Here is a 21,381-nt window from a genome sequence, read left to right on the forward strand (position 1 = left end):
CCTGCTGCCGTCTGTCTCCGCTGGGGACTCCAAGGAGTCCGTCCTGCTTTCTGTCTTAACAGGGGGTTCAGGAGAGCCCGGCCATCTCCACCTCACGTCCGCTGACGGCTCTGGTGATTCCGTTCAGCCCCCTCCTGCTACAAGCCTGCAGCTTCAATTCCGTTGCCTGCAGCACCACCACCTGCTCCATCGCCTGCGGCTGCCAAGCCACCATCTGGTCCTGCGTGCCTGCTGTCCACCAAGCTACCAGTGAGTCTTCTGGTTCGTCCATGGCCTGGTCATCCACGTCCATGTCCAGCACGGCCTGCTCGTCCACGTCCAGCACCACCGGACACTTTCCAGGCTGTGCCATTATGGGCGGCCTACTGAACGTTGTTGCTGCCGTTTTCCACTAGCCGGACTCCAGAACTGTTTTATCGCTGCTGCTGGCTCCATGGTTGGCCTCCAGAACTGTGGGTAGAACTCAGTGCCGTCAACCTCTGCATCGGCCCCCTGAACTGTTTCTTCCTGGACTCCTGTGCTTGGCCCTCCAGGTTCTGAACTGTTCCCTGAGCTTCAATGGCTTTTTGTGAATGTTCTGATTTGGACTGTTTTTGTTTTGAGGATGGGATGTAAACATTTCAGAATTAACAGGTTGAATATTTGTCACGGTTCTGGGTCATTTTGACCCAGCGTTTTCAGTTTCTTATATTCCTTTGTATTATGGTTTGTATTCTGATGCTTTTGTTATGCTTTGTTGTTTATTAGTTCCAGTTTATTCTGGTTTAAGGTTTTGTCCTTAGGTTTTATGTCTTGTGCCCTCATATTTAGTGTGTGTCAAGTCTGCATCTTTGTGAATTATTTCCTGCTTTATTTTAAAGGTTTGTCTTATGTCAGTGTTTCTAGCTTCGCTCCCCCTGTCTTGTTAGCCTTAATCTCTCCCAGCTGTGTCTCCCTCCTGTTTCCCATTCCTTGATGACTTCCTCAGTGTATTTAAGCCCCGTGTTTCTTTGTGTCAGTGTCGCGTCGTACCCTCAGATTTTGCCTGTGTGTTCCAGTTTGTGGTTTCCTCAGTTTGATTCATGTTTTGTTTCGTGCCAGCAATAAAGCTGTGGTTTTTGAGTTGAATTCAGTCTCTGAGTCCTGCATTTTGATACTCACCTCTGCCTGCCCGCACACAGAGCGCTGACAAAACGACTCGACCCGCATGGATCCAGCGGACTCACGTTTCGCCTCATAGGGGGAGTATCTCGCTCAGCTGTGGGATTATTACCGGAGGATAATCCGCGCTGCAAATCCCTACAAGAGGCAACTGGAGGTAGTGTTTCTTGATGACCTCTTGTCATCCACTACCTCTGCTGTCAGTTTTGTGGATATTAAAGGACTAAAGCAAATAATGACAGATTTGAGGGCGAGGCTCTGTTTTGAACTATTTGGCATGGGCGGTCCGGGCAAGGAAAATTCAGCTGCCCTCCTGGAAGCCCTCACCTCTTGGTATTCTCGGCATCAGCAGCCTTTCCCGTCGTTGTTTATTGCCAAATCGCTCGATCCTCCCTTAAGGGAGAAACGGCGCCCTCGCCATCTTCACCCCACCACACCTCCACTCTCTCCTGAGGCGGCTGTTATTGGACCTGCAGCACAGAACGCCGCAGTGAGTAAAACAGACTCTGCCATCAGAACTAATTCACTCACTAAGACCAGGAAAGTTCAAGAGAGTTCTATGTTGACTGGCAATTTTGAGACTGTTTTTGCTGCCAAGTCGCCTCTCTGAGAAGAAATCTGGTGCTTCTTTTTTTCTTGATTTTAAAACTGAGAAGACTGAGATCTGTTCCACTATGTTCGAGACTGTTAGCTCAGCCACAGTTAGCTTAGAACCTGTGAGCTTAAAAACTGTTAAGCCCGTGTCAGTTAATGTAACAACTCTGATTTCTGAGTCAATGGACTTTGAGGATGTTGACCCAGAGTCAGTGGCCTCAGAAGTATTCAACCCTGTATCAGGGAGCTCAGAGTCTGGAGGTTTGGAGTTAGTCGACGCACAGTTAGTAGACCTTTCGGCCCAGTCAGGCTACACAGAGAGAGATTCTCCCCAGGGCTTCCCCAGAGGCTGAGTTCGTGACTGTTGCCACCTCTGGACCCTTGGAGAAAGTAGAGCCTGCTGGGCTTCAACCCTCAGTTCAGTCCCCTGTTCAGTTGCCGCTAGCTCAGTCTTCCACTCCACCACCTGCTTTACAACCATCATTACTGCCTTCAGCTAAGGTTATAGCTCAGTCAGCCGCCCAGCCTGCAGTCCAGTCAACCACTCCACCACAATCAGCCCCGCTACCTGTAGCGCAGTCTTCAGTTCTGTCAGCCACTCAGCCACCTGGTCAGTCACACACTCAGCCAGGGGTCTCAACGCCTTCTGGCCCTGCATCAGCTCCTGCTGGAAGCTCTGGTGAGCCAATCCAGCGCTTCACGGCTCCTATGCCGCTGTCTGTCTCCGCTGGCAGTTCAGGAGAACTGTTTCAGCCGTCCGCCTCCACTGGAGGGTCTGAGGGGCCCGTCCAGACTTCGTCTGCCTCAGTTGGGGGTTCAGGAGAACCCAGCCAGCATTCTGTCTCATTAGCTGGGGGTTCTGGAGAGTCCGGCCAGCATCACGCCTCGTTAGCTGGGGGTACTGGAGGACCCAGCCTGGTTCCACTTTCAGCCATGCATGCTCATGCTATAACATGTCACATATCTCATATCGTATTTGATCATCCGTTTTATTTTCCATTTAAGAATAAAAAATTAAAAGAGCATTTCTGGCTCATCCAAGGAAACACTTTGACTTTTCCAGAAGCTTAAATGACAAATTCACCTTTGGAAAACACATTAGAGGGACATTTCTGTCCATTTTTTAAACAGTTACAGAAAAATAAAAAGTACCATCCTATATCACATTTCTTTGTGCAACACAAATGCTCTGTGTAAAAATTTCATTACGCATACTAAATAAAAATGGGTCTGGTTGAGCCAATTACACTGGGGGAAAAAACTGCAACCTTAGTTAAACTAATAACTCATGGATATTAAAGCTTGTAGGACTTTAGGTTGTATTGAAAAGAGTTTAGCTTATTAACAACTTGGTATTTCTGGAAAACCAAATCGAATCCTCAGAACTAATGAATAAATCATTTAAATAAGCTGCACGCACTCTTTATAGAAAGAGTCCACAGAGTGCAGCTGGACCCAGTTTCAGTTGGGTTACACTACTGTCAAATAAATTGAAAGGGAATAAGTCTACACAGTTTTCTGTCTTCTTCCTATAAGTCACCACTTTGTTTTTGCTGTTCTCTCACCTCTATTCACTTTCTAGCTCAGTCGACCACCACTGCTCACATTGTCTATTTCCCTGTGAGCATTAGTGATAATGTTCAACAAACATAACTAGTCATTAAAACTTAGATTCTGCAAATTCAAGAAGAAATGCATTTATAGAGGGTTATAAATTGACTAAGCAATTTGTTTTTTAGATTTCTGGAAATTAGGCCTCATTATTATTCACCCAGGCCCCCGAGTAACTTTCACCATATGGGTTGCCTCAACCAGGTGAGCTGTAGTAGCAGCTACTTGTACTAAGTGTTATTTTCTTTTCTTATTTGTTCATGTAGTTTTACAGTTGGTTGAAAAACGTCTTGAAATAAATTTTGCATTATCAATTTACATGAAAAAAAGAACAACTAAACATGAAATATTTTGTGCTTTTCCCTCAGTGAAAAACTTTTTCATTTCTTGTAAACAAAGACATTCTAAACTAAGATGTTTGTGTATGTCATGGTATGGCCGTGTGGCAGGCAGGATGTAGGACCCAAACACAAAACACTCAAACAGAGGAATTAACTTAAAGAGGCTGCTTTAATGCAGTGGCATAATTTTCACAAAAATAAACTTGCAAAAACAAAACTAGAAACTGGGAACTAATAACAGAAACACTGGGAAACCTGTAAACTAGGGACAGAGCTCACAGGGAGCATGGAAGGAGAAACACACAGCACGGTGAGGGGACGACGCGACACTGACAGAGAGAAACACAGGGCGAAAATACACTGAGGGAAACAAGGAAATGAGGCACATGAGGGGAGCACAGCTGGGAGCAATCAACATGAGGAGCCCAGGGTGAAGCAAAACTAGACACACTGACAGTCCCTTGTCTTATGTCAAAGTAAAGCAGGACTTGTGGACTTGACACTAAACTAAGGGAACACGTGACATAAGACACGACTGACCAGGGAACAAGAATAAGAATAATAATACTACAAAAATCAAAGACACTGGGTCACCGACCCAGGGCTGTGTCACTGTAATTTAGAATGTGTTTAACCAAAACAGTTAAATCCTTTTTTCCTGTACTTCAGAAAGTGAGTGCTGCTCTGCCAACAAAGCAACAAACATGTGTTTGCCCATCATCTCTAAACTGGTGCAAAGAAGAGAAACCTCATCAGCTAGTTGCATGTAGAGAGGATTTGCCTCTGCAATCTGCACCTATAACTTCAGATTTCTCATCTATTCATTTATTTCCTGCAGCTGTTGTGCACTCTGCAGTACCCCAGGGCCTCCAAACATTTGCCTATGCCCGCAGCCTCTGCTGCCAACAACTATTACTTTCAAACCTTCAGCCTTATGTGAATGTGGGTGTGAAGCAGGAAATTGCTGAAATCGAACATCTTTGCCCTGGAGAGCAATTTGAACAGTTTTGAGCTTCTCTGATATGAATTATAAAATACTAAAAATCTGCAGCCACTAAAATATTTATGATTGGACACTGGGAAAATAACCTGTTAGAGAACAGCAGAATCTTGCAGGATGTTCAACTTAAGGCAGACTTGCATGAAAAACATTGATTTTAGCCACCTCACAAAGAACTCAGAGCCTGTTATTGCATTAAATTCTATTAGGTTCAGAAATAAAATATTTGAAACTAAATCCAAACAGATTTTTGTTGTTCATATCAATGTATTAGCCAGATAATTTTAATCATGATCATTCACATTATTTTGCTTAGTTTAGGTTATTCTGTTAGTGTGACAATCTGTTGTTTATGTAAGAAGTCTCTTTGTGTGTCTGTTTCCTTTGTTTCCCTCTTTTATGATTTTTCTGCTCCACCCTCATTAGTGTCAGAACTACAGGTGACACTAATGAGGGTGGAGCTGCTGAAGGTCTTAAAGGTTGTTAACGATTGTTTTCACCTTTCACAGTTGTTTTCATCTATGTCCAATCACTGGTGCATATGGTCTCCACCTTATTACTTATCACTCAGTCTGTTCTCCTAGTGCATGTTTACCCAACTTTTTATTTTTGTTTTAATCAACTCTTTGCATTTTGTATATTTTTTCAAGTTACTTCTGTCACTAAACACTTTATTTGCGTTGCTTAGGAATTCTTACAATACACAAGAATGAAAGTTTTTAGGAGTCTTTAGAAACACGAATTGAAAAGGAAATCGAAGAGTTGCATTTTCTGGTATTTATGGCCTGTGTTACTGTGAGGTGGAGTCGTCCAGACACACCTGGTCCATTGCACAGAGTATGTTCACATAACGACCAGCTTTTCTCTCCTGGCTTGTCTCACAGTTGATTCACATTCTAAAAATCAGCAGTGTCGACTCTCATGTTGATGTACAGTAACACAGTGATATGAGGACAGCTTACCTCACTGTTACGCTTACTGGCCAACTTCACTTCAGCTTAAAGTAGGTCAGACGGCGCTCAGCTGCACTCGAACAAAATGAATAAAAATGACCAAACTAGAGTTAAAGTGTTGATTTTTGATTACGCTGGTGCAAACTACTCATCACTTCTTTGATAAAACAACAAAAAACAAACTTTTTACAAACATTACAGAACATTACCTTTTATATTCACTTTTAAAAAGTTGATACGACTTATCATCAATGATTGATTCAACAATATGCACGAGTTTATTCTTTGTGTTTCAAAGTCTTTGGGCATCTTCATGTGACAAATCTATTTTGGTACATCGAGCCAGTAGAGATTTGAATTAAGCTAAATTTACGGTATTAGATTATTTGATATAGAATTTTTTGTTGTTGTTGTTGTCCCCAAAAACAGTAGCTTTGTGTGTAGCTTTTTTGCATGTCTGAAAACGGCTGACTTGTTTAGACCAGGCATGAACTTTAACCCCTCTTTTGGGGTCTTTTGCAACAGAGAGCTGTTGAGACTCGTTGACCCCGCCGCCCCTGAGATGAATACATGTAGATTGTAAACAGCAGATAAAGGTTATGCAGGTTTTGTTTAATTCACAGTTGTATGACCTCTCTCGTCCCTGCTCTCTCTGTTTCTTTATGTTAGTGCATCATTAAAAAGATGTTTGCAGTGGTTTTGGTGGGAGAAAGTGGTCGATACTTCTGTTAAACCCATCTCTGTAGAAAACGATCACTGAGCCCCCTCAGCTGAATTCTACTGTCATACTCCACATAAAATATTTGGCACATATTTTATGCATCTATTAACTGTGATAGGAAACATGAAGATCTTTATTGCTGTTCCTGGAGAGCTCTGTAGTAGGTTATTTGTTTATGCACTTTAACTTTATCCATGATCACTTACAAAAACAGTCCAATTCAAGTAAAAACTGATCTAATCTTTAGATGATGATGAATTTCTTCCAAATCCTTTTGGAGCAGCTAGAGCGGGGGTGTCCAACTCCAGTCCTCGAGAGCTACACACCTGAATCAAATGCTAGCTTGTTATCAAGCCTTTGCCAAACTTGATGGCACGCTGAAGATGTATTCCAATCATCTGATTTGTTTTAGTAAGTGATCATGGATAAAGTTAAAGTTCATAAACAAATAACCTACTGCAGAGTAGTCACACTTTTATGTGGCTCCATGGAGATTTTGGGCTACTAAAAAAATTGTGCTAAAAACAGATTGTTTTTTTTTTTTAAATGGTAAAGTTTCCTGGCCTCTGAGTTAGCAGATATACAGTGATGGACTGCAGATAAGATGTAACTCTGGTTGTATTACAAAACCTTTGGTGCTGTAGAACATTCAGTTAATACAAGGTTGAAATAAAATATCTTATTTAAATAAAACATTGAAATATTATTTACTTTGATTTATATTTAGCTAAGAAAAAGGGGCAAAAAAATGTGTGGCTCAGTGTGACTGGCGTTGTTTTCTAAGTGTGCTAGTTTAGTCGTTTTAAACAGGAATTCTTCATGAACACATGCAACAGCAATATGTCATGGTGGGCTTTCAGATGCATATGAGAAAGAGAAAGGACATGAAACAGTGAGTGGGGACTGGAGACATGTAAGTGATGTGATCAAGCAGTCTGGAACACAACAATGGAGTGATGAACTTCAGCCTCAAGTCACGTTTGATTGACTTATTGATAGTTGTTGAGGTGTAAAAGGAGTCGTTGACACACCCCACTTGACTGATGATGTCAACAGCAGACAAATAACAGGATATACAGGGATTATTTTATTGACAAAGTCATATCTTAATTAAGTACCAGCAACCTTTTTAAGGGTCACAGACCAGGGATAGTCACTCTGCTTTGGCCCTGTGTGTGTGCAGGCTGGAAGAGCTTCTCCAACTGCTTCTTACTGGATTTGAACTTTTCAGAGACTCCTGCAAGGTAAGCATTATTCTCTGCCACAAACTATAATTTGCTATGTAGTTCAAGTTTACCTGTTGCAGCATCTCTGCTGGTTAGATGTACTGCAATGCTGTTTTCGTCAAGTTAAGCATTTAAAGTATGGATAAATCTTTACTGACCTGTTTTAAGTGATTTTGGGAGGGAAAGTGGTTTTTCTGTTAAAACACATCTCAGATTATCCTTCATTTGTTTTGTTTTTTTGGCTGGCTGTAAGGAATTAAATGGATTCAATGCTTTGTGAAAATAACCTAGGATTATAATAATGATATGACTTTTTATACCCACATTTCATGAAGCCAGACTGAGTCAGCGATTGATTTATTTGGAGATAAATACAAGGAGGCCTTGTTTTCAGTGAGTCACAGGCGCAAGCAAATTTCACCTCAACAAGCTTCTTTAAATTCACATGGCAACCCACAAGGACGTTGGGATAGTTATTTCATATTACAGTCTTGCTGGAGGTGCGAGGCTTGCCTGAATAGTTTGGGGCAAAAATAAACACCTTTTACATTAAAAAAAAAAGAGCTTAAGTGAGGTCTTGGTCATTTTTTGTTTAGTCTGGGTTGTAAACTGTTGTTGTTCCCTTTCCAGGTGCTCCTACCTTTCAGCGAATCAGTGTGATTACTCAGGGGCAAAGGACTATTGACTGTAGGGCTGCAGCTTCTGCATTGGTTGAATTTGTGTAAGGAATTGAGGTGCAATGGCTCAAACAGTCAACATGAAGGTCCAGGAGCTACCATATCTGCCACCTGAAGTTTGGGTTTTGGTGTTCGGCTACTTGAACACTGAGGAAAAGCACACAGCCCGCCTCTGCTGCAGACACTTCAGAGATCTCATCGACCACCCGTCCCTGTGGAAGGATTATACAGCAGGACTCTCCTACGTTCCCCGCTACACGTCTGGATTCTGGGACACCGTGCAGTGCCGTGGGGTCAGCCGTGCCACAGTGCAACATTTACGACCCAAAGATTGGAAAATCCTCAGCAAGTCCCTCCCATCACTCAACACCATTGTCTGTGTGAGGGAACGGCGGAATTACAAGATGAAATACTTAGACAACCTGTGTGAATTCCCCAACCTGACGAGTCTTGGGGTACGAAACGCCACCTGGGTTGAGCCATTACTGGTCCAGTGTCAGCGTAAGCAACTAGCAGAGCGGCTGACTCACCTGAGCGTGTGCAACATTCAGATGTCCTGCGAAGACACTGTGGAGTTCATCAACAGCGTGTCACGCTTGGTCAACCTGGAGTACTTGCTGTTCCACCAGCAGGAAAGTGAAGGGCTTGGGAGGATGAGGCCAGTGCCCTCTTACATCTTCCACAACCTGCTGCTAAGCCTGAAGAAACTCAAACACTTATCCTGGGGAATGAAAGGGGAGCCACCAGTGCCACTGCCCGACAACTACTTCTATCCACTGGACCCAGAAAACCCAGGTAAGCCAGTCTCCTGATTATATTTTACACTTGCATGCATCAGAACCAATACAGTCATTTTTTTACACCTTTGACAAGAGCTTTTCATCAAGAAAATACAATATTTTCTTTACATTATGCCTCAATATTAGAACAACATCCATCATATTGAAGTCAGTTGAGCTGCACACATGCTGCATGATATATATTTCACCTCTGTAATATTCTTGATGTTTATAATTGAGCGTTTTGTATATATTAGTGCTATTTCTTAAATTTTGGAAACTGTAATGTACTTGTAATATTGTATTATTTAATTAGTAACAGTATTAGACTAAACTATCTTGGACCAATAATTTCCTTAGGGATTATTATTCTGATTACATACATACATACATATTATTCTGATTAGTATTCTGATCACACAGTCTGTTGTGTAGTATTGTGTGACTATGCTAAACTTACCCGACAGAGACTAAATGTTTAACTAACTACCTCTTTTATCCTGTAGGAGAGTACGGCGGCCCAGAACTGATCTCTTTGGAGTTAGTCAATTACACAGAAATCATCCTGTCGGAGTACGCGCTGAGGGGTCTGACTTCACTCAAGTCGCTTGCTGTCCACTACAGGTACCCCTGGGATGGTATCCAGTGCAATCTCTATTCCTGGCTCAATCATCTGCAACAGCTGGAATCACTCTCAATCATTGGTGAGCCAAAACATGCATTTAATCTTTGTATTGTGTGTGTGTAGTAAGCAAAAATCTGTTGTCTTGCATGCATCCTTTTTTTTGTTTTTTTTAAGTGAAGCTGTGTGAAGCTCCAGGCCAAAACTGTTTCTGTAACTTCTGTCCTGTCAATTCTTTCCTTATAGGAGGGAATTTTCTTGCCTCTTATACGGAAGCCCTTCCACCCCAGGTGACCAGTCTGACACTGCGAACATCCATATGCGCGTGCCAGATGAACTCCATTGCATCTCAACTCAAGCGAGTTGAGCATCTCGACATAGATCAGAACCGTTTTGCCGATAGTCTCTGCAAACAGCTTCCTACACTGTTTCCTCAACTCAAGACTCTCAGGATACGGTATGCCCAGCAGATTTTTATTTTTATTACTGTTACGAAGTAAAAGTTCCATTTGATGGTTTATGTGTGACCTGCAGCATCAAATCATCTCACTTGAGAAACTGACATAATTTACATTTTGCTTTAAATGAAGCTTTTTTCTGTCTTGATTTGAGCTGAAGTACAACTCAAACACTACAGAAAATCTTGTCAACAATTTCCCATTATGGGCCTATCGTTGCCAACACGCAACTAGAGCTGATGTTTTTTCCTGTCCTGTCTTCTGTAGATTCCACCGTGAGGAACCAAAAAGAGACCTGCTGTTCCTCAACAAGCTGCGACACCTGGAGCGACTGGAGCTGATCACGAGACAGACATACATTCTTATAAGTGACAAAAACAAAACTTGGCCGAGTCCATCTTTGGAGAGACTGATCAAGGAGCTGCGGGAGCTCTCCAGGAACAGGTTCAGCATCATGACCACGATGCCCAAAAGGGACGTTTTTCGAGAATGCGACTGCATTTGGGAACGAGAGGAAACACGATTCTAATCCTGAGCAGTGCAAAGTGAACAATACAGAAAAATGATTATTATATAGTTTTTTTTCTCCAGTGCCTCAGGATACTAATTGATATGGACTTTCATGAGGTACCATAGCAGCTTTAAACATCTGTATCACCCCAAGGACTCCCAATGGGTGCAACACTACCTTTAAAATAAATGAAGGTCAAAGAAATAAGCTGCTGCTTTGTTGCTGCAGAGAAACTTTACATATGGTTAAAATGATGTGATGCGATGTGAAATATTCCAGTGTTATTTTTGAATGCATTGCTACAAGCATGTTACAATGGGAAATTCTCTGGTTGTGTGAGTATTTATAATTTTTTTGTTTTGTTTTTTGATCAAATAAAAACTAGTTTCATAAAGAACTGCATTATTGTTTTTCACTTTATTTCAGTTTAAATTTAGTTAATAATTTCTTGTAGCAATTTGCAAATCAGTGAGTGATGAAGGGTGAGAGGTGAAAGACTCAGTGCATCACGGGAAACCCCCAGCAGCCGAAGTCTATTGCAGCATGAGCGAGGGAGGATTTAGAGAAAGAAGCGAATGTGTTGAACCTTGTGAAGCCTGAAACATGAAATCATTGCAAGAAAATTCAAACTTTTTGAAACTGGTTTGTTTATTCAAATGTTTATTAAATCTTCTGATAAGTAAATAGGAAAACATCACATTTGCTACATCTGGCTTTTGTGTGTAGCTAATTGCTTAAAAATGTATTGTAAAAAGAAAAATCACACTGATGATGTAGAAGTCTCAAAAACTTGGAGCTACAGGGCTAAAGGAAGACAGAGAGTCATAGCTTATTTTTCCAGGTTCTCCCAAGTTTCTCTTCCACACGGTCGAGGAAAGCACTGTACGCTTCTCTTCTTCGTTTGTGTCTCTGTGAATGAGGAGAAGAAGCGATAATAAAGATGGAGCTTTACACCTTCTAAACTGTTGCAAGAAATAAAACAAAAACTTTTAGAAATTTGATCAACTTTGACACAGTGTTTTTGTGAATGTAACGAGAAATAAAAATAGTTTAACCGAGAAAAAGATTCAACATGAAATTATAAATTCCCCCAATATGTTTAGACACTTTATCAAAAGGAAAATGACGTATTATTATCAAATCATTATTTTCATGCATCTATGTGTAACTGGTGCTTTAATGTTATTGTTGGTCAAGCCATCATTTATCTAGATCAGGTGTCTCAAACTCGCGGCCCAGGGGCCACTTCCAGCCCACGTCACCCCTACTTGCAGCCCGTACATTGATATGAAGAAATATAATATGATTTGGCCCTTGAAGTTACTTTTCTTGTTGAGGAGGATTTGTTTGTTTTTGAGTGCAATGTTAAAATAAGTTCTTTAAAAAGTAAAAAATAATTTAACATGAAGGCAATATGAGCAGAGAGCACAAACATGTTGAGAGATTGGCTGTGGTACTTCAGTGAGAGAAGTATTTGTAAAGAAAACAAGTTTTACTAGAAGTCAAAAACTACAGTGTACACTTATGTCTGCATTTTTATTTTGTTAAATAAGAACAAAATTAAGAGAGCCAGCAAGAGAGTACCAATTTGTTTGTTTGGTAGTTCAATGAAAGGCTTCGGTTAGTTAAAAGTGAGAAAAAAAATTGCATTCACGTTTGCAGTTTTGTCTTGTTATACAATATTTGAAATAAAAATAAAGAAAACACTACATTTTAGTAAATATTTGTGGGTGTTTTCTTGTTTGTTTGTGCTGCTTGAACACTAAAGTCTCCTTCACATGAGATGACAGTGCCCACAGATCATTTAAGTTTGAGACCCCTGATCGAGTTTAAACTTGTCCTGCAGAGGGCTGCAATCTAAAGAAAAAGTGTATTTTCATACTTTGTTGTACTCACATGGCCTTTAAGCCTTCCCACAGAACATATCTGTGTAACGATTACATGATTTTAGTTTGTTTTTTAGACAACAGCCCTCTGAGACTTGAATATAATTAGCTACTTTACAGCGCTAAAATTGAGAAACTACTGACCGTGTAGGAAGCTGATTTTGGAGGCCAGGGCAGTGGAGGGAGAAAGAGTTGGGCATCCCATTTTGGCTCTGCAGGTTTATAGGTGTCCATCCGTGTGTTGGTGTCTCGAAAACTAAAATCTGTCTCAGATCTGATCCTCACTAGAAGAGAAACAATATTAATCAAGAGAAAAGAGGCTTTTGATCTTGTCACAAATCCATTTGTTTCACTAAATGTTGCTACCTCAATAGAAAAGCAAGATAAAGCTGCAAATCAAACTCAAGAAAACTACTCACAAGTGTCCAAATGCTTTAATTTTAACTTCAGGTTGCCAGGATCTCTCTCATGTGCAATTATCATATCTGGAAGCTCCTCGTCAAGCTGAAATCAGTGATTTAAAGCAAAAAGTCCAGCGATCATGTTAATGTTTTGTCTGCATCTTCCTCTTGTGTTTAAACCAGATATTGTGCTCTAAAACAGACTGCATTGTCTGCAGTTTACATGTGTCTGTGTTTCAAAAAGGTACAAAATCCATGGACTGTTTGGGGACACTTACTGGTCTGAAGTTGTGAGGTTTGGGGTTCTTGTAGGTCCCAGAATGATACTTTCCAATCTTGACAAACATCAGTTCAGTCTCCAGAGCATCAGGAGGCTTGTGTGAAGCGATGAACTTTGGAGGTTCTTTTCTCTTTGGACTCGAAGACAGAGAATTTGGTAGAAATGTTCTATATCTCCTCTTCATTTCTTTGGGCTGAGGTGCAACTATCTTTATATTTTTCTTTCTTTCCCTTATTTCTGAAGCAGACAGACTGCTGTACAGTTTCACTGAGAAATCTGGTGGCCTGTTGCTCTGCACATCACACTCCCTGTCTGTCTTTCTTAGCCTAAAATATTTGCTTCTTGCAAAGGAGAGATCTTGACTCGCAGCAAATTGTGTTTGTCTTTCAAAAGAAACTGAGGACAATGGCTGTAACAACTCGGTTGGAATCATTTCGATTTGCTGATGAGGCTGATTTCCAAATAATAATGGAAGTTCTTACCCTGAATTTCAGGAAGATTTCTCATTACGGACCTAAAATATGAATCCTCAGAGTTTGAGTGTAATGTCCTTGTACCGGTTGTGCAGATGTCCAGAACCCAGTTTTAGCCTAAGAAGAAGGAAACAAAAAGGCTGACTGCAGACACATAAAACAAGCTGCTTGGTAACCAGTGCCTTTAGCCTTCCTAACAAAAAGAACAAAGAGTGGGCTGAGCTCAGCAGGACATTCAACAAAACAGAAAACAGGAACTTGGCAACGCTGCAAACAATGTGGCCTCTGGATTACAGAGACCATGGCACCCTGCAATTTTATTTGTTTTCTATAATGCAGTAAACCTTCAGTTTTACATTGTCAAATACAGTATTTTAAAGTCAAATTCAACTTTGTCAATTTTGTAAAATGTAGAGGACATACACAGGCTCAAAGTGTCCTTTCCCCCAACCAACTGTGTGCAACTAAATAAATAAGTTTAATTGAAAAATAAAGTAAAGCAGAGAGCTATGAAATTATGAGATATGATTAATTAAGTATCAAGCATAATATGAATTGCATGAGATATATTAACGCCCATGTACAATTATTATTATATATAATTAAAGTGCCCGAAATCTGAAGGATGGACTTGTGGATCCCAAATTCAAATACATCTAAATGCTCTTTGTTATGGGGTTAATTACTGGTCTGAGGCAACTACCTGATCCTGTGGAATAAACTATGTCTATTTTAGTTTATACAGATACACTGTGGAGATTTAAGACTGGTTTTAATTGCTGTAGTTTTTTATAAATTTAAGCTTGTATATAATTTGGACCTAATCAGTTATGTCTAAAGCCCCTGTATCTCACAGCCTTTGAATCATTATAATCTTATTAAAATTGTTAAGTAAGACCTTGTCAAGTTAACCAAAAGAGTGCAGACAATGTCCAGTAAAGGTGCATGAAAACCAAGAGTACTTGATTGCAGATTATTATTATTTATTATTACTTTAGGTTCACTTCAACTAACCAGGAATTAAAAAATCACATTATTTTACAATTTAAAAACTGTGACTATATAACGATTTTAAAGCACAGATCTTCTTATATTTCTCAAAAACTCCTACCACAAATAATTGTATGTGATATCTGAATGACCACTAGATGGCAGCAGATATTGTGGTCTTGCAGCCGCCAGCAGAGAACAGCTGATGTTCACAGGTATGAAATGCTTTTTATTCTTCTATCAGGAGCAAACTCTTCATTCCTATCTTTCATTTCCTGTCCTGAAGTACTAAAGTTCATCCTCAGAGAAACCCAAAGATGTGAACACAAACCGATGTGGTATAAACCGTTCAGATGGCTTAGAGCACATACAGAGTTAGAGGAAAGCCAGGATGTGACAAACAGTGATGCATCTTCCAGATTCAAGGTGCAGTCAGTCTGTTAGAGAATACTGCTTGAAAGTTTATGGCTGCTACACAGCAGATTTTTATTGACTGAACCACACAGTGGAAAGGAAGCCCACTCTTTTGAGATGAGATGAGATGAGATGAGATGAGATGAGAGATGAGATGAGATGAGATGAGATAGCCTTTATTTGTCAGTTGCAAGTCTTTTGCCCACAACCGAGATGACAGACCTTGCCGACCGTACATACAATACAAACATCACATTGGGGAGACAGGTCAGGCCAGGTAGCGAGGAAAAAAACATCGAAATATGTAACACAAAAGGATAATACAGGAATGCACAGATATCAACACACCATAACACAATAAACACAGACAAGCAACATGGGAAAGTGTTCCAGTGTGTACATCTGATCTGGGACCGCTGCAATCTTCGACTGCGCCTCCAACTGACCCGATGTCCACATCAGAGGGGAGGTAAGCGTTGGAGGTGGCGTTGGGTAGGGAGGGTGATGCGTCAGTGAGTGCTTATCAGTATCAGTATATGTATGTGTGTGCGTGTCCATAGTTCAGCTGAGACAGTGTCCTTCGCCCTGCCAGGCTAAGTAAACAGTCTTCCAGCCAACCCAGGTGGCCTTGTATGGAATGGGAAGGAACAGACTCAACATAGTCGTTATCAGGGAGTTTTTGTTCAGCTCCAGCCTTGAGCCCACAGCTGGCGCCGAAGGGGTATCCACATTATGATGGTGATTTTTCCTTCATGCCAGACGTTTTGTTTATTAGAACCAGAACACCAGACTTCCCAAAGTGACCACATCTCAGTACATAAAAATAATATTAGATTAAATTATTGCATTCATGTTTTGTTGTTTTATCTTTATAAAAGGTTTTGACTATAATTCTTATCAAAATGTCTGTTTCTATAGTAGTATTATCATTAATATATTGCTTCATGTTCAAGCTTTTAATCTTTATTTAAGTTTCACAAACATAAAATAAAACTGTTGAGAAAATTTAGTTTGTCATCTTGGTCTACCTCTTCTGAACATGTTAAATCTTTCCCCTGATGATTACCCTCCAAATCTGAATAAGTCCAAATCCAAATCCAATTTATTTATATAGCACATTTAAAAACAAAAGGTTTGCCCAAAGTGCTGTGCAGAAACAAAAGGGTAAAACACAAGATAAAACCACTGACACTCACATAAAAACATAATAAAACATATAAAAAAACATATCAACTCACGCCAGTCTGAACGCTATCGAAAAAAGGTGTGTTTTCAAAAGCGTTTTAAAAACAGGAAACGAAGATGCCCGTCTAATATTTAAAGGCAGCATATTCCAAAGTTTTGGAGCCATAATTGAAAAGGCTCGTTCTCCTCTACATTTGAACCTTGATTTTGGGACAACCAACAGCAACTGGTTGGCTGATCTGAGGGTCCGTGAAGGAATATAAGGCTGAAGTAACTCGGAAAGGTATGAGGGAGCAAGACCATTAAGGCATTTATAAACCAGCGTTAGGACTTTGAAATTAATTCTGTCATGAACAGGAAGCCAGTGAAGAGAAGACAGGATAGGTGTTACATGTTCATGCCTGTGGGTACCAGTCAAGAGGCGGGCAGCAGCATTTTGAACGAGCTGAAGACGAGCAAGAGGTCCTTGGCTGACTCCAACATAAAGTGCATTACAGTAGTCAAGCCGTGTTGAAATAAAGGCATGTATTACCTTCTCCATGTCAAGTCTTGACAAAACTGGCTTCAGCTTTGCTATTTGCCTCAGCTGGAAAAAGCTTTTTTGCAACACCGAACTAATATGTTTAATAAGTAAAAAGACTAAAACTAACAGCGAACTAATAAAAACTGGACTGAAAAAAGCAAATCCTGTGCAAAAACATCTAAAACTAAAGCAAATGTTTTTAAAAAGTAATTTAATTGAAAAATAAATGGAAAATTTCATACTACTGTGTAATAATAGTGGTATGAGATAAGAAAAAACTAAAACAAAAATCTACTTTCGTGGCTCTTAGAACTTTAAACCCAAAACCTGAAAGATTTTTTTTTACCATATTTCAAAATTAACTCATCATAACAAAAAAAATACCCATTTTATTCTCTTTTCACAATAACAAAAAAAAGAAACAATAACATCTGTTGTGTTTTAGAAGAGGCTGACAGTAAATAGAAGCGATCCCGTCGTGTAAACACTGATCTGTATGCAGAACCACAGTTGTTGCAGCAGTCACTTTGTTTGTAGCTACTTGGACAGCTGACATCAGACAGCAAAGGCAACGGGAAACCTGAGCTGAGACCAAACAGCGCTTGTGAAGGACCTGACCTTACTCAGCCTGTAAAATCAGGAGCTGCCACCTTCAGAGGCTCCGATCAACCTCCAGGCCCTCGGTCCTGTTTCTGAACAGCCATACCACTGAACCGAGTAACATTTACACCTGTCAGGTAATCAGTAGTTCCAAAGAAACACTTACAGGATCTGGTGGTCAGACATGACACCTTTTATCTCCCAGTCACTCAGACAATATGGCTTTGTTCTTTTAACACCAAGAGAAGACGTAACACAGATAAATTCAGAGAGAGAAGCCTGCAGATGACAGATGTGTAATTGCTTTTAAGGAAAATACTGATGTAACATGGAGTTTCTCATGTTCCCATCCCAACGTCTGACTGTGTTTCAGGGCCTCCATCTGTTTTTACGCTTGTTCGAGCACTGCAGCTGAAGCAGGAGTTTAAGGTTTCTGTCATTGCTGCTTGTCCCATAAGATCAGTCTCTCTTCCCTCGTTTTCTTCTTTGTGTTTATCTTTGTTCACATAGAATAATAGGGTGAGGAGTGTGTTAATGTGGAGGCAAATCAGTGAATAAAAAACGTCAAATTAAATACAATCAGTCAGAAAATTAGAAGAGGTTTGAATTTATGAATGATAATGTGGAGGTCGAAAGGAGCAAAATCAGGTCCCTTTAAGGTTTTATAATGTCACTAGTAAAATCCTGTATTTATGGCCATGTAATGTTTGTTTATCAGTTCAAAAGGTGGGCTCACACACACACAAATATAAATATCTTTTTTATAGATATTATTGATTGTTTATGTATGTTTAGCATTTTAGGGTTCCATATCAACTGGTCTTAACTTACAGCATGTTTGTCCATGATGGGATTTAGGATTTTGGTTAGCTGGATCAGAGACTACACAAATATAGTTTGAATTGTTTTTGGGCGGTGTTGATTGCTCCGCCTTGGTCGGGGAATGCGACGGGAGGTTGGATGTCGGGAGCTGAAGCAGGAATAGCTTGTGTCATCGTGACGCAGCTGCTCCAAGGTCGCATCTGTTCCTCACAAAGCAGCTCCCTTTGTAGCATGAACAATTACAGCAGATCTATTGTTATACAAGGCTTTGCAAATATTTATGAACCACGTGGACAATCTGTGTATTGAATCTGCAGTGTGTTCTTTTTTCTTTAATGTGATCTTTTTTTGGTTTTGTCTATAATATCTGACTCTTTGATTTCAGTTTTCTACTTTTGTTTGTAAAATGTGTTTTTACAGGCACCACATAAAAAGTTACTATCATTTACACTGTTATAATTAAGGTGAGCTAAAATTTGACAAGCTAACACTGTTAAACAGGAAATTTAGACTTTTTACCCAAATCTTGTGGTTAATTATGGCTCTGTTTGGCTCTGACTGATTATTTTTTACTGATTCTTAGATTCAGATTCAAATGCGCATTTCGAGAAGGTGAATGTAAGCCTTTGACTTGCACATCTTTTTTCCAGCATATCAGTGCATTGTACCAACAGGGTGACTAATAGAACTCTTTACCTCTGAAATCTTCTTCTAACACAAATAATTGAACACTTGTTAGTCAGGACACAAGCTCAGGAATCATGATGTGGACACTGTTTTCCAAATCTTCTCCACAGGAGATCAGCACAGGCAGCAGGGTGGTCCATCACCAGTATGCTCGGGCCTAAGTCAGCAGCCTCGCCCTCACCCAGGCTGTAAATCGGAGCACAGACTTTCGAACTTACCTCTTTCTTTTTACTCGGTCTTATTTCAGTAACTCCTGATGTTGTGCTGTTTATGACTAACTATATTTGTCTCATATTTGTTCATATTTTTTTCCCATCAGTGGTGAATGTTACAGTAATTATTTAGTTTACCTGCATAGTGTATATCACATTTCTTGAAGGGACACTGCAGTGCAGCCATTTTTGCATTATTACTGATTGTAATGAGAGAAAATTGAACAAAATTAGCTTGTATGATTAGCTTAAGCTATTAGGCAATTATGCCAATTTTCCTTTCAGTTTTTTCTTCCCTCAATGTAATTTGGCAGTTACACAATCAAACATGTCACGCAAGTATACATGTATGCTTGACACTGATACAGGTTTTCCCTACCTGATCGAGTTGAGGCAAATTTGCTTCAAAATCTGTAAAAAGAAAAAAAAAGAGCCAAAAATCATAAAGTTAATTGTAATTAAAAGCCAAAAAGCCAAAGTGAGAAAAACCCCACTATCATTATAACGGTCATGAACAACCTCGGTTTCTGTATTGAGGTTTAATCGCTGGTTGTGTAAGACGAGGAGTGAACAGAGGGAAAGTAAGTGGGTTTTTACCTAATGGCTATTCCAGGCTTTTACCAGGTTGATGGTCCAGGAGATTTATGAGGGAGGGCTTATGTCCTTCAAACAGACGAGCGTCTCAACAAGACAGTCGGGCAGCTTCATGTTGGGCAGGGGGAAGAGCGGAGGAGGTGTGGTCCACAACCTGCTTAGCTGTTAGATATCCACTGCTTCTGGTTGGCTCTGCTAGATTACTTATAATTAATCACAGACCTTTGTCTTCCTGCTCTTAGTGAGACTTTACAGTTTATTAAAACTGGAAATAACCTTCCTGCTGATACTTGAATTTTAAAAATGTGAGACTACAGCAGTCCTGCAGATGTATAATAACTTAGTTTAACAGCTTAAACTGCTTTTAGAAAGGAAAGTAGGAACTGAAACAAACAGTTTTGTTTTATTAATAATTTGTCTAACTCTTCAAGCTGATATATCAATCATTTGGTGGGAATAATTTGTAAGATTGTAATCTTAACCTTTCTAAATTAGGGTGGATAAACAACACATTTCTAGATGTCCTTCAACAGTTTTATAGAAGAAAGAATTGCAGCATCGCTTCTCTTCTTGATGCTCTTAAATGTTAAAAAAAACAACAGCCCCCCACATTTTCTTTCCCTGTTTCTTATATTATGTCTTCTTTGTATATTTTGTTTTGAGAGCCATCGATTTTTTAACAACTAGAATTGAGCTATCACTTCCTCTTTTTCATATTTTCCCCTGAACAGATCAGTTTCAGGTCTTTTAACAGAGCAAACAGCTTCTCAGCTCCTGCCAGCAAAACAATATCTGAGGCACACAGCTGCAGTAAAAGCATGAGAATGGAAGCAAGCAGCTTGGAAAAAAGATGTTAATGTGATATCTGGTTTATACAAAATCCCACTATTTGGCGAGGATCAGTTCCCTGAAAAATGGAGCACGGAGGCCATCTGTTTTAGCAGTTTGGAGTTGTGACTAATGAAATACCACTGACTGGCCAGTAATAAACTTCTCATGATTAGTCCTTTGGTCCTTTTCTCCCCGTTTAGAAAGACAAGAAAAAAATGTGGTGCAGACAGTTTTACAAGCTTGATCTGACTGAGATTACTGATTTTTAACATCCATTTCCCTTCAAATAAAAATATGAAAGAAACAAAAACAAGTTGAATTTCATTTCGTGTCTTTGTTAATTTTCCATCGTAAATTGTTGCAGAAAAAAATGCAGAAGTTTCTGACCCACAAAACATCCTGGGGAAGGATTCCATCTCTGAATAACAGCAGTTAGACTGATGAAGGTTTGCCTTTAAAGTTTACCCAATAAAATATATATATTGATGGATTTTCCTAACATTTGTTAGTTAAAATAAGTTAATATCTAGTTAGTTGAAATAATTCAGACTTGTGATGTTTTAAATTTAAAGGCAGGTAAAATTAGTACAAAAATTACTATTAGCTGAAATTCTCAGTGGATATTCTGATGAATTCTTGATAACTTGTTATACTTTGATAGCTTTTCTCTTGGCCTTCATTAAGCTCAACGAGAAAACTGTATTGTTAGATTTTATTTTAACCGCCTTATTGTCTACAACCCTTTCTTATCTCTGAATGACTTAGAAACATTGATGGGTTTTACTCCTCTGGATTTATCCACTTGAGGGTGCCCAGGAGTTTTCCAGAGCCCGGTGGAGGAACAGTGTCC

At 39.8% G+C, this 21,381-nt stretch overlaps 2 protein-coding genes across 5 annotated transcripts; one reads left to right on the forward strand and one right to left on the reverse strand.

Moving 5' to 3' along the window:
• The first annotated feature begins 3,834 nt into the window (after positions 1-3,834).
• On the forward strand, positions 3,835-11,035 carry LOC102075758 (uncharacterized). 4 transcript variants are annotated; one of them, XM_019364227.2, is made up of 6 exons: positions 3,835-6,771; positions 7,221-7,604; positions 8,217-9,058; positions 9,549-9,746; positions 9,911-10,121; positions 10,390-11,035. In XM_019364227.2, the coding sequence occupies exons 3-6, from the start codon at positions 8,326-8,328 to the stop codon at positions 10,649-10,651; spliced, it is 1,404 nt and encodes a 467-aa protein (XP_019219772.1). In that variant the 5' UTR covers positions 3,835-6,771; positions 7,221-7,604; positions 8,217-8,325; the 3' UTR covers positions 10,652-11,035. The 4 variants fall into 4 exon arrangements, with proteins under 4 accessions (XP_019219772.1, XP_019219773.1, XP_025766958.1 ...); XM_019364228.2 differs by having other exon boundaries at positions 7,544-7,604; XM_025911173.1 differs by lacking the exon at positions 3,835-6,771 and having other exon boundaries at positions 6,790-7,604.
• A 244-nt stretch (positions 11,036-11,279) lies between these two features.
• On the reverse strand, positions 11,280-13,857 carry lg11h7orf78 (linkage group 11 C7orf78 homolog). The gene is made up of 4 exons (XM_005455118.3): positions 13,199-13,857; positions 12,939-13,023; positions 12,664-12,803; positions 11,280-11,542 (listed from the first exon to the last, which is right to left on the reverse strand). The coding sequence occupies exons 1-4, from the start codon at positions 13,631-13,633 to the stop codon at positions 11,456-11,458; spliced, it is 747 nt and encodes a 248-aa protein (XP_005455175.1). The 5' UTR covers positions 13,634-13,857; the 3' UTR covers positions 11,280-11,455.
• Positions 13,858-21,381: the final 7,524 nt, after the last annotated feature.

The sequence above is a fragment of the Oreochromis niloticus genome, linkage group LG11 (assembly GCF_001858045.2).
Source record: "Oreochromis niloticus isolate F11D_XX linkage group LG11, O_niloticus_UMD_NMBU, whole genome shotgun sequence".
Taxonomy (NCBI): Eukaryota; Metazoa; Chordata; class Actinopteri; order Cichliformes; family Cichlidae; genus Oreochromis; species Oreochromis niloticus.